Source organism: Zosterops lateralis, assembly GCF_965231275.1.
Source record: "Zosterops lateralis genome assembly, chromosome: 20".
NCBI classification, from domain to species: domain Eukaryota; kingdom Metazoa; phylum Chordata; class Aves; order Passeriformes; family Zosteropidae; genus Zosterops; species Zosterops lateralis.
Window position 1 is genome coordinate 1,664,231 of NC_139780.1, and position 13,112 is coordinate 1,677,342.

The 13,112-nt window shown below is 48.0% G+C and overlaps 1 protein-coding gene across 1 annotated transcript; it reads left to right on the forward strand.

Annotated features, from left to right (window-relative positions):
• Positions 1 to 1,562: 1,562 nt before the first annotated feature.
• On the forward strand, positions 1,563 to 12,613 carry NELFB (negative elongation factor complex member B). The gene is made up of 13 exons (XM_083876036.1): positions 1,563 to 1,796; positions 1,937 to 2,100; positions 2,267 to 2,366; positions 3,532 to 3,762; positions 4,636 to 4,821; positions 5,820 to 5,932; positions 6,729 to 6,831; positions 7,746 to 7,841; positions 8,997 to 9,139; positions 9,949 to 10,055; positions 10,933 to 11,074; positions 11,803 to 11,911; positions 12,152 to 12,613. Exons 1-13 carry the CDS (start codon positions 1,695 to 1,697, stop codon positions 12,287 to 12,289), a joined length of 1,734 nt encoding a protein of 577 aa, XP_083732162.1. The 5' UTR covers positions 1,563 to 1,694; the 3' UTR covers positions 12,290 to 12,613.
• The last annotated feature ends 499 nt before the right edge of the window (positions 12,614 to 13,112 follow it).

Below are 13,112 nucleotides of genomic sequence, written 5' to 3' on the forward strand. Positions count from 1 at the left end.
ACAACCTTTTAAAAAAGAGCAGAAAGGCGTGGTCGGGGCCAGGCTCTGACTCGGGCCCAGCCCCAAAGCCACAGGGACCACAAGGACGCGTGGGCTCGGCTCAGGCAGCTCCTCTTTCCCTTCCATCACTGCTGTCCATAAATAGCAGGAGGGCTCCGTGCCCTTCCCAGTGTGAGCTTTGCAAAGGCACCGCTGCAACCTCGAAACTGCCCCAGGGCGGCGGGGCTGAGGTAAACAGAAATGTGGGGTTAACTCAGCTCAGTGGAATAAGAGGAATAGCAGGCAAAACTCATCCCTTTGGTATTCCACGGCTGGCAGTGGGAGCTTCCAAATTAGAAGTGGGGAAGTTGCTTGTTGCTGGATGGATTTTGTTTCTGAGGGTATGAGCCCCCCTTTCCTGACAGCCTCCCTGTGGAAAATAACCACAGGATTTATGGAACACACGTCAGCTTTCTCCTGACTGTGCCACAAAGCCTCATCCCTGAAAATGGAAATTCTGAAGAGAAATTTGTGTCTGCTCACACTGAGGCAATTGGCTGATTGCTTGTGTCCACAGATTGGGCATGGATCTGGAGATCAAACCAGCAATGGGGAAATCTTCTCTTCTCTTCTCTTCTCTTCTCTTCTCTTCTCTTCTCTTCTCTTCTCTTCTCTTCTCTTCTCTTTCCCTTCTCTTTCCCTTCTCTTTCCCTTCTCTTTCCCTTCTCTTTCCCTTCTCTTTCCCTTCTCTTTCCCTTCTCTTTCCCTTCTCTTTCCCTTCTCTTTCCCTTCTCTTTCCCTTCCCTTCCCGCCCACGATCAGCCTCAGACACCCCCAGGAACCCCGAGTTTTGCTGCACAGAAACATGAAATCACATAATCTCCTGAGCTGGCAGTGACCCACAAGGACAGAGCCCAGTCCCTGGCCCTGCACAGGACATCCCATGTCCCACCATGGGGAAGCTCCTGGAGCAGCTCCTGTGGAGAGCTACTAAGTCAGTCAAGGTTCTGGAACATTTCTCTTTCTGGAGGAAAGGCTGAGGGAGCTGGGAGTGTTCAGCCTGGAGAGAAGACAGCCGAGAGAGAAGCTCATCAATGTGTGTGAGTGTCTAAAGCCTGGTGTCAGGGCCTGGAGCAGACTCTGCCTGCCCAGCCCAGACAAGAGGCAGAAACTGATACCCAGAAGTTCCACCTGAACATGAGGAAGAATTTCTTTCCTGTGTGGGTGACCAAGCACCGAACAGTCAGGCCAGACAGGGTGTGGAGCCTCCCTCACTGGAGATCCTCCAGAACCGTCTGGACACAATCCTGCACCGTGTGCTCTGGGATGGCCCTGCTTGGAGAGGAGGCCGTGACCAGAGGAGCCTTCCAACATGGACCATTCCGTGATTCTGCGATTCTGTGTGCCTGACAGCGCTGTCTAAAGGCTCCTTGAGCCCTCCCGGGCGCTCAGCCGAGCCGCAGGGAGCCCCTCGGGCCGCGGGGAGCCCGGGGACAGGCCCTGCGGAACTTTGGTGCGGCGGAACCTTCGTGCTGCGGCGCGGGGCCCGCGAGCGGCGGGGGCGGGTTTGGGGCGGACCGCGCGGGGCCGGGGCGGGAGCTGAGGCGGGACCGGGGCCGGGATCGGGACGGGATTGGGATAAAAATCGGGATTAGGATCGGGATCAGGATCGGGGACTGAACCGGGGGCGGCCCCGCGGGCCCGGCCAGGCCGAGATGTACGCGGGGCTGCAGGAGCTGGGAGTGGCCAACGGCGAGGACCTCAAGGAGACCCTCACCAACTGCACGGAGCCGCTGAAGGCCATCGAGCAGTTCCAGGTGCGTTGGGCGCCCCGTGTGGGGCCGGGCTGTGTGGGGACAGCGAGCACGGCACGGGCTCCAGTCCTGTCTAGGCTTTTCCTCGCTGTGTTTGTTATCCCGAGCGCCGTTGTCATTCCCCGGCGCGGGTTGTGTTGCAGACGGAGAACGGCGTGCTGCTGCCCTCGCTGCAGTATGCCCTGCCCTTCCTGGACTTGCACGGCACCCCCCGCCTCGAGTTCCACCAGTCCGTGTTCGATGAGCTGCGGGAGAAGCTGCTGGAGAGAGTCTCTGCCATCGCTTTGGAGGGGAAGGTCGAGGAGAGGTTTGTCAGCATTCTCCTTGGTTCCTTGGGGGTGAATTCTGTGTGAAAAACCAGTGGATGGGTGACTTCTGTAAAGGAGAGTTGGGTTCCTCAGGGACTTTGAGGTGGCCACTTTGTTCCTGTAGTGCTTAATGGTACTAAGCCTCGTGTATTTCCATGTATTCAGGTACAAGAAGCTGGAAGATCTCCTGGAGAAGAGCTTTTCCCTGGTCAAGATGCCCTCCATACAGCCCGTGGTCATGTGTGTCATGAAGCACTTGCCCAAGGTGGGACCACGGCACTGGTTGGGCTGGTGGGACATTTTGTGTCACTGGTGTGAGGTGTGACACCTCTGGTGTGCCTCTGGCAGCTCTGCTCCCTCTGCACCTTCTCCAAGTGTGTTGTTCAGTGTCAGGGACTGACTGAATATTCAATACATTTTTGTATCTGCTGATAACTCAGTGGACTAATTCAAAAAGCATTTTACATTTTCATGATCAGATAAGACTATTTCCCTATTTTCCATCTAAGTTTGCTGATAGGTGAATTTTTCCACAGCTGATTCACAAATCTCTGACAAGTGGGAGGTAATTGAAGAGTACAATTAAAAGTAGGCAGGAGGGAGAATAGGGAGAATCAGATCTGTGAAACAAAAATCTGTAGGAGTGTCCTTACTCAAGGTAGTGGATCCAAAACATTGCTGGAACTTCAGTAAATTACTGAGTTTGGAAACATCACCTCAAATCTCAGCACTGGAGATTTAAAGTAGATCTATTTTCTTCTTTGGAAGAATTAAGGGGGTGTGATTTGGTTGTTGGAGAAGTCTCTTAGGGCTGGTTTACTGCTACTCCAGGTGGATGAATGCCCAGACTGCCTGAGGTGGGGATCAGGGCATGGAGAGGATTGTCCTGCTCAGCCTCACCTGGAGTCCTGGGGCTGTTTGGGCACAAGATAAACATCTAAGGCTGTTGGAAAATGTTAAAAGGATGGTGAAGGGTCTGGAGGGGCCCATGAGGAGCAGCTGAGGGCACTGGGATTGTCCAGCTGGAGCAGAGTGAGGGCAGAGCTCCCCGGGGGCTGCAGCTCCTCCCCAGGGGCAGCTCCATCTCTGCTCTGGGCCAGGGACAGGAGCCAGGGCACGGCTGGAGCTGGGCCAGGGCAGGCTCAGGCTGCAGAGCAGGGAAAGGCTCTTCCCCCAGAGGTGCTGGCACTGCCCAGGCTCCCCAGGGAATGGGCACAGAGCTCCAGGAGCCTTTGGACAGCACTGCCAGGGGTGCCCAGGGGGGGATTGTTGGGGGGTCTGTGCAGGGACAGGGGCTGGGCTGGGTGATCCCTGGGGTCCCTTCCAGCTCAGGAAATTCTGTGATTCCATGATTTAGATGCCTCCTGTAATCATTAGATGGACAGACAGGTGAGGTGCTGCTCACTGTGTAACTGCCCTGTGGATTGCAGGTCCCTGAGAAGAAGCTGAAGCTGGTGATGGCTGATAAGGACCTGTACAAGGCCTGTGCTGTGGAGGTGAAGAGACAGATCTGGCAGGACAACCAGGCTCTCTTTGGGGATGAGGTGTCCCCCCTGCTGAAGCAATACATCCTGGAGAAGGAGAACATTCTCTTCAGCAATGATATTTCCTTCTTGCAAAACTTCTTCAGCCCATCTCCCAAAACGAGGCGCCAAGGAGAGGTGAGGACAAGGAAACCCTCACAATGTGCTGGTGAGGGGAATTTATCAGCTTTCAGTCAACCATCACATAACAGGGGCTGTTTCCCCTACCCACGTTTGCTGCTGAAGTTGTTTAGCTGGAAAAATTCTTTGCAAGAAACACCAGGCCATTTTCTCCTATACATTTTGATGAAAGCAGCAGGAATTATTTTAATTGTTGTGTAATAAATGATGAATATTCTAAGCTGCTTATGCACTTTAAACATAGAAAGGACAGATTTTTTTCTCTGTCACATCAGTTTGAGGATGCTGATATGTTAAATCTGCTTTCTTGGGACCTTTTCAGCTCAATTGAAGTTTGCTTTTTTTTATTAAAAAGACGTAGAAAATTGTAGTTAATTGGCATCCAGAAAAGTTGCTCTTTGAATTAAATTAACTATAAGGCAGTATAAAGCTTTAATTGCAGAGAGGGCAGCACCTCTGTTACATGAGGGATTGTTTTAGGCCTGTTTTGCTTTCAGAATCATTTGGTCTAAGTGCCCTGGTGCAATTTACTCCAGGTTTGCACTGCAGAGTTGTGCTTTAACCCCAGCTGGACACTCAGCCCTGCACATCCACTTTGTCACTCCCCCTGAGGGGTTGGGGGGAGAATCAGAAGGGTGGAAGAAAAAAACTTGTGAGTTGAGACAAAAACATGTTACAACTGTTGAAGATTTGATGAACATCTCCTGAACAAATGCTCTTGGGAAATCTTGGAGCAAACAGTTCCTTTTCAGGACCTCACATCCCTGCAGATGCTTCAACCTACCTAACACCATTAATTCACATTTGTGTGTGAGTAGAATGAAAGCATCTCTTGTTTTTGAGGCCACATTTTTCCCCCTGTGAGCTCAGGTGGTGCAGAAGCTGACGCAGATGATCGGGAAGAACGTGAAGCTCTATGACATGGTGCTGCAGTTCCTGAGGACGCTCTTCCTGCGCACCAGGAACGTCCATTACTGCACGCTGAGGGCAGAGCTGCTCATGTCCCTGCATGACCTGGAGATCAGTGAGATCTGCACTGTTGACCCCTGTCACAAGGTACAGATGGGGGTGTTTATGGAGAATTTTCTGGAAAAAGCCCAGAGAAGATGAGTCCTTTCTCTAAAGAGAGTTCAGACCTTGAACCTAAAATTCACCTTTTATTCCTTGGACCTTTATGTGACAACTTCATCTTGGTTAACCAGCAGTTTGCTGTCATTTCATAACCCATGAATCATTTAAATTTGGGGTACTTTGGCAGTGTTAAAAGCAATGTCTAATCTGACATCTATTCCATGTAGATACTGCAGAAATAATAAAAACCATCAACTGGGCCTGGGTTCCTACTCCAGGCTTCCCTCTTAGTTGTGGATATGCACCATCTGTCAGTAAATTGTGTGTGTAGCAGTAAATACTTTGGATATTGAATTATAAGAAAACATGAAACTGTTCAAATACTGGGAAGTGACAGATGTGGTGATGTCACAGCAGGATCTTGTCACTGGCCCCTTGTTCATGGTAGCATCACTCTGACCTGGGACAAGGCTTTTTCCCTGAAGTAGTTGCTAAGTTTTACATGTATTCTGCCTAAAAAAATAGTTCAGTAATACAGCTCTAAAGCAGGAACACCTCCACTGTCAATATTTCTTTATTTAGAGAGTGGGAGTGCTATTGCAGTGGCCAAAATAAACCACATTTCATTTCTAAGTGATGCTGCTTCTTTCTTAGTCTCCTACTTATGTAAATGCACAGAGCAGTGTGTGCTGAGCAGTGATGGATTTAATAAATGCCTGCTGCTTGATTCCTAGGGAATGCCTTCCCTGGGAGTGGAGAAAGTGACCCCAGATTAACTTGCCTGGGCATTCCTGACCTCCTTTTGGGATGTTTGCCTTCCTGACCTCTGTGTTCATCACCAGTGTGGTATACTATGCCTAGGTGCATTAATGAAACATCTCAATTGCAGAGATTTTGAGGTCATTCTGAGCCTGTTTTCTCTGACATCATGTAGTTTATTGCTGGTTCAATGAGTTCATAAATGTCCCTCCTTTTGGTGGCAGTTCACCTGGTGCCTGGACGCCTGCATTCGGGAGAAGTTCGTGGACAACAAGAGAGCTCGGGAGCTGCAAGGGTTCCTGGATGGGGTGAAGAAAGGACAGGAACAAGTGTTGGGGTAAGGCACTTGGGCAGTTTATTGGGAAACTGAGAATGGCTTTGTAGCACTCACAGCATCTGACAGGTGCTGTAGGTGTTAATTCCTCCCTCAAGCCAGCAAACCTGCAGCAGCCCCTCTGTGCAGTAACATCTAAACATCCCTCAGTGCCCTGGGGCACAGCCAGGCATGTCCTGGTGGCAGAGCTTGCACTGCTTCATTTGCCACCCTTCAGTCTCCCCTGTGGCCTCATAACAAAATCCGGGAGCTTTTCTTAGGGAGTCAGAATAACTCATTATGAATGATTTGTCTGGCTTTAAACCCAGAGAAAATGGGTTGGTGGTGTTTGTCAGTTGAAGTGCTTCATTAGCTTCAAATGACACCCCTGCTGTGATCTGGTACACTTAATGTTTCTAGAAGATACCCTCACAGTATTGCATTTAGCTGATACTTTCAGATTTTGTCCACTGCTATTTTAAACTACTTGAGAATTCACTTTTACCTGATGTTTTTCAAAAGCCTCTGAGACCTTTCTGTCCTCAGCACTCTGGAGAAAGTCAAAACCTGCCAGCTCAAAGAACTCCACTCCCTGTGGGCTGTCACCCAGCAGATCTTCAACTGGCTGTGGGAGATTTTGTGCTTGATCTCAGTGCAGAAGACTTCCAGCAATTGTTTTTTATGCTCTTTCACATCAAATCCACCATGAATGTTATTTATTTCTTTCCAAGGTTCATCAGGTGCAGACAGCTGGGTTTGAACATGTACAATGGGGTTGTTGGTTATGTATGACAAATGTTTGATTTTTACTTCTTCTCAGGGACTTATCCATGATCCTGTGTGATCCCTTTGCCATTAACACCTTGGCCTTGAGCACCATAAGGCACCTGCAGGACCTGGTTGGGCAGGACACCTTACCCAGGGTAAGCATTGCAGCTTGTGTACCTCACCTGAACTGTGGTCTTGGCACTGTCCAAGTCTCATCAAATTCCCAAACGTGGCAGTTGGAACAAGGGAAACATAATTCCTGCACCTGCTGCAGAGCTCTGCAGGAGCTGTTGGGACGTTGGCATTTTGGAGCTCTCCAAGCTGACCATGAACTCTTTGCATGGCTCATTCTGCCTGGCAGCTGTGCAAATACAGAATGATCTGGAGAATCTGTGCCCTCCCTGCTTTGTCCCTCCATCAGTTTGTCTGACAGCAGCACCTTTCTCCTGCCTGCCCAGGGTTTGTTTGCCCAGTTCTGGTCTGGTGGCTGAGGTAAAACACAGCTCCTGCAAGTGGAGTCTGCAGGAAGTGCAGAAGTGTTGAAGAAGGGCACCCTGCAGGTGTTTGAACAATGGGAGCCACTTGCTGGGTTTATCCCTGAATGGTTAAACATTATTGTTGCATGGAGGAACTTCCTTGTGACACTTTAAGGCTGAAAGTCGTTTGAGTTTCAGGACATGATATAAACAAAAAAAAAAATCTATTGTCATTATTGTCATTCTTACACACCCTTTCTCCTCCTTTCTTCTGCTGAGATGACTTGGTTTGTCCTCTCATACATTATATTTTTGTGCATTAATTGGGCTGGATACATTTTAAAGAGAAATGCTCAGATGGCTGCAAACTTCCTGGTGCATTATAAATTTACAGCCCCCCACAAACCCTGAGGTGTGGCAGTTATTTGATGCCCATTTGAAGATCAGTTTTCAATTAATTGAACTGAATGCCTTTAGCAATCTTGGACAAAGCTGCTAATCCAGAACAGCTTTGAATATAAACCACTGCTCCCAAATAAATATCTCATGTGAAAATTAAAATAGCTGTTTTTCTTCTCCCCTTAAAATTCGAGGAAAGCCCGGATCTGCTGCTGCTCCTTAGGATGCTGTCTTTGGGACAGGGGGCCTGGGACATGATTGACAGCCAAGTCTTCAAGGAACCCAAAATGGTGAGCTCTTTTGATGTTAAGAATTTAACACAATTAATCAAATTTAGGCTTGTTTATTATTTTATTGCATTCCTGATTAAACATTTGTTCTCCAAATGTCTCTTCAGAGCTTTCTTAGGAGAAAACAGTGGTAGCTGTTCTAGACATGCTGTGAGCTTCCATTTCCTGCCTTTTTATTTCCATGGGTGCCTGACTGTTCTAAAATCAGCCTGTTAAATACTCCACTGATTGCTCATTACTCTCATTTTTCCTGGAGTCTTGTACACAACTGATGAGTTTGTAGAACACACTGTATGTGAGGAAAGCAGGATTTCCAGGATTGATCTCAAATTCTGCTAGCAGTTTAGAAGCTTTTCATTGATAAGGAAAATATTTTTTCCCTCCCAGTTGAGTGTAGTTCCAGAGTGAACTGTAATCTTTCCATTTAGAAATCCTTGAGAAAATTTAGAAATCCTTTCCCAGTATTACAGGAATCCCTGGTGTAGTTCAGCTGAGGGCAGGAGGGCCAACCCTCAGGAGCACAGCAGGAGGGATTTGCTCTTTCTGTTCTGAACTATGAAGCAGTAAATATTTTATAAATACCTAGGGGCACATTTGAAGTCTCAAATATATCCACTCCTGGCTTCTAGGATGTTTAAATTCATGCCAGGGGAGGTGTGCATTAACACTGGGACTGCAACAGTGAGAGTGACCAGTCATTCTGCAGGCAGTGCTGTGATTTGTGCTCTCTCATGAACCTCTAAGGGAAAATGCTCAGTTTCTTTCCAAAGGGAGTCTCTGAATCGGTCTGTAAAATCTGATTTATTTGTGGCTGTGTTACCACAAATCAGCCTGGGCCATGCTGGGAATCTGTAATTGTTGATATCAGCAGTTTGATGTCATCCTGATCACATCCCATGCCTCAGCAGTGCTGGGAAGGGCCTCTCAGGAGAAATGCTGCACAATTGTCCAAAGAAAGGGTTTGAGCAGGAGTATTTCTGTAGTGAGATGAAGTAGAGTTTTCCTAATTACTTAATGGAACAGGTGGAAACGAATTATTCAGGAATTTTGACTGGGACTGGATGTCTGTAAACAGACATTTTGTCACAGCACTCCAGGACCATTAGGTGGCATCAAGTGACTGATAATGGCTTTGTTCTCTTCCCTCCCTCCAAGGAGGCCGAGCTGATCACCAGGTTCCTGCCCCTGCTGATGTCCTTTGTGGTGGATGATCACACCTTCACTGTGGATCAGAAGTTGCCCTCGGAGGAGAAGGGGCCAATCCCCTACCCCAGCACCATTCCCGAGGCTTTCACCAAGTAAGTGCCTGGCCCCAAAGCAGCAGGGAGCTTTGGCTTGGCAGGGGAAACTGCCTGGGGTAAGGTTCACTGCTAATTCATCAAGTCTGAACTTTCAGGGTTCTCTTGTGCTCCCTCAAATAAAATTTATCTACATAAAGTAATATTTCCTGTAATGACCATTCTCTCTTTCAATGTGAGAGTATTTGATATTTGTGTTCAGCTTCCCAGGCAGTGAATGCTGAGGTTTGGGTGATATTTGGGTGCACCTGCCCATGCTGAGGAGCACTATTAGAAATCATAAATTTGGCATTTTCGACACCCACCTTCTTTCTCTGTCACTCCAGGGACACCAGAAAGATAATTAAAACCTCTGTGTGCTCTGTTGTGTTCAGATCCTCCACTGATTTTTAGCACAATTCTTGTCTGTGTGTCAGAATCTGAGATAGTGACTCCTGGTAGTTGTGCTCTCCTCTATCACAGTGTTGGTGTTTCACTTTTGGGAGACTAAAACAGTGTTGGACTTTGTATAATTTTTGAGTATTTGAGCTTCTTCTAAACTCCATTTTGAGCAGCACTTTTATAATGAATACATTATAAATGTTCAGTTAAATCCAGCTGTCTGCTGCATGTTCAGTTTTCCTGGAGTGTGGTAGTGAACATAGGGATGATCCATCTGCTCACTCAATGAATAGCTGCTTGTCAGTGGGTTTGAGGTTGGACACTGCTGTACCTGCTTGATAACTATCCCAAAAGTACTTTAAATGTATTTAAAAAATAATTTGAAAAATAGCTTTATTGATGAATAAACCTTGTTTGTGCCATAACAGGTTCCTTCAGGAGAACAGAATAGCTTGTGAGATTGGGCTCTATTACATCCTTCACATCACCAAACAGAGGAACAAGAATGCTTTTCTGAGGCTCCTGCCAGCACTAGGTAGGCTTTTCTCTCACCTTCTGTTCTGTGGCTGTTCTCCTTGTACTGGACAACCAGGAGGCCACTAAACCTGGAGTGAAAGGGATGTCAGAGCCAGGGACATAATGTTTTGCCTTTGGCTCCTCTGGTGACTTAATTGTGAGTCTTTGCAGCAGGAGTGTTTGGGTTCTGCAGTTTTCTGCTGATGTGAGAGTTTAGGGACGGTGGTTCCTTACATCAAGGGCTCCATTAACAATGAGATTAGCTGAGAACTCTTTGGGATGGATCTGAAAGATACCAGAGCAGGTGCCCCAGTTCTGCTGCTGCCCACAGTGATTGCAGGTGCCAGGAAGTTGCTGTGATTTGTCTTTGTGTGGTGAAAAAAAAAAAATGGTAACAAAATAGGACTGAACACAGCCTTAATTTTCTCCCCAGTATTATCTTGTTCATTGACTCCTCTGGGATGAGTTGCAGGAGAGCTCTGGAGCAATCTGCTCCTAATCTTTTATGCCTGAAAGATCAAAGCCACCTGCCTGGGCTGCCTGTTATCAAAGGAAATGAGAAAAAAATGACTCAAAGTAGGCTTAGAGTAGGTACTGGGAAGAAATTCTTCCCTGGGAGGGTGGGCAGGCCCTGGCACAGGGTGCCCAGAGCAGCTGTGGCTGCCCCTGGATCCCTGGAAATGTCCAAGGCCAGGCTGGACAGGGCTTGGAGCAGCCTGGGACAGTGGGAGGTGTCCCTGCCTAAAACACTGGATGAGTTTTAATGTCCTTTCCAACCCAAACCATGCTATGATGAAACCTCACTGCGTGGTTTCCAGCAGGAACAGGAGCTGTGTGTGGACAGGTTTTGGCACATCCTTGTCAATCTCTGTCTCTTTCCTTTCCGTGTTTTATAGTTGAGACATTCAGTGACTTGGCCTTCAGTGACATTTTCCTGCATTTACTCACTGGTAACCTCACCCTGCTCAGTGATGAGTTTGCACTCGAGGAGTTCTGCACCAGTCTCTTTGATGGCTTCTTCCTCACTGCCTGCTCCAGGTAAAGCACATTTTTCTCACTGGATAGAGGGAGTTTACAGAATACCTGACAGAGGTTTTTTACTGCTTTGAGCAATAGTTTAATAGTTCACCAGATTCTTCACAGGCAATGGAAATATCAGCCTGATGCTGTTTTCATTCAGGGAAAGGTGTATGTTTTGGGATGAAGTTTTTATCAGCAAAATGGTTGTGTCTTGACTGAATTATCTAAACTGCAATTCATTATTCCTAAGAGAGTTGCAAAGGAGAATATCCTTCAGGCTTTGCAGTAGCTCTGGCTTTGTACAGTTAACTTCAGCTCTGCAGTATCAGCAACACAAAAAAATCTGTTGTTACCTCTGGCCAGTCACTCCTTTAGCTGGTGGCCTGCAGGCAAGTTCAGCCTCCAGAAAGCTGCCCTAAAAGTGGCTGAAGTTACTGCTGGGGCACAGCAGCAGGTGCTGCTGCTTCCTCCACACACTCTGTGCTTAAAATCTCCCCCTCTCTCCTCGTGGTTGTACAACTTACCCACTCCTGTTGAACAATTCCTTAAATCCTTGAAGGCTTAAGGCAGTGTTAGTGCTCACACTAAATAGGCCCCTTACAGAAGCTCCAGTTCTCAGGGGTTTTGGAAAATTAAAACAAAGTCTGTGGTGGGGTGAATTGTTCTGGTGCTGTTGCTGTGGGTTCCTTGTTCTCAAGATGGTGTTTGTTTCTCTTGGTTACTCTGCTCTCAAATGCCTCTTGCAGGAAGGAGAACGTGCACAGACATGTCCTCAGGCTGCTGCTGCATCTGCATCACAAAGTGGCCCCAGCCAAACTAGAGTCTCTGCAGAAAGCTTTGGAACCCACCAAGCAGGTAGGAAGCGAAGCAGGAGAAAGGGAAAACTGATTGCAGCTGAAAGCAGCTGCCTTACCAGATGTTGTTGAATGGAACATGAGCTCTGCTTTCCAAGCGTGCCAAGCTGTGGCCTAATTACCTCGTGGCTTCCTCCTCCTGTGTTGGTTTGTGTTAAACACACAGGGTGAGACACAGGGTGTTCTGGCTAGAACAGAGTGTGACTGTGCTGTTTCCCCATCCCTCATTCTCCTCCTGCAGAGTGGGGAAGCCGTGAAGGAGCTTTACAACCAACTCAGCGAGAAACTGGAGCTCCGCAAGCCCAGCCCGGCCGAGGTGACTGAGACTCCCTCCATGGAGCTGCCCCTGCCCACCGTGCCCACCCCGGCCTCCCGCTGAGCTCTGCCTGCAGGGGAGAGGATCTGAGCCTCTGCTGCCTTCTCAGTGTCTTTTCCCATGTGCTGGAAACAAAAACAAAGCCACTGAAGCTCCTTCAGGAAATGCTGCTGCAGCTGACCCAACTCACTGGCTCTTGCTGGTTAGAAAACTGTGTGCAGTGCATTGCAAGGTTTACTTTTCTTAAAGGTAGCTGACTGTCTTCTTGTAGATCCACTTAAAATCTGACTGTACATTTTATAAAAAAAAAAAAAAAAAAAAGGCAAAGCTTATTTTTAAGCTTGGCAATCCTGTGTTTTTAAACTCTGCTCAGTGAGTGTGGATCCCTGGTGTGGCTGAGCAGGTGGTGTGGGCTCTTGAGGCTGATCAAGAGCCTTGGTCTGCCCCTTGGGGTCTCTGGAGAAGATGCTCAAGAGGAGGAAGAGTCAGAGGAGATGAGATCTACTGAAACCAGTTCCTGTTTGAGGTTCCAGCTCTCGTGGCACGTGGTGAGATGTGCTGCACTATCAGAGGTGTCCACTGCTGCCACCAGCCCCAGCAGCAGTCAACAGCCCCTTCTCAAATGGGCTTTCACAGAGAGAGGCAGAAATTGAACCAGTCTCTCCCCTTTCCTCCCAGCTTTTCTCCAAAGGAGTAGCTTGAAGTGGATCCTGGAACCAGTTACAAAGAGCAGGACTGTGATATTCCTCAGTGACAGCAGGGGTTGAGTGTAGGTGGAGTGAGATTCAGTTTTTGGAAAAATAGAATCATAGAAATTACCTGGGTTGGAAGGGACCTTTCAGATCATCCAGTCCCACCCCTGCCATGGCAGGGTCACCTCCCACTG

What these genes read in the sequence shown, in the direction of transcription:
- NELFB (XM_083876036.1), top strand. Translation starts at nt 1,695, where the DNA reads ATGTACGCGGGGCTGCAGGAGCTGGGAGTGGCCAACGGCGAGGACCTC. An exon ending in GGACAGGAACAAGTGTTGGG is followed by an intron (nt 5,933 to 6,728) that starts GTAAGGCACTTG and finishes ACTTCTTCTCAG; the next exon opens with GGACTTATCCATGATCCTGT. An exon ending in GAGGCTCCTGCCAGCACTAG is followed by an intron (nt 10,056 to 10,932) that starts GTAGGCTTTTCT and finishes CGTGTTTTATAG; the next exon opens with TTGAGACATTCAGTGACTTG.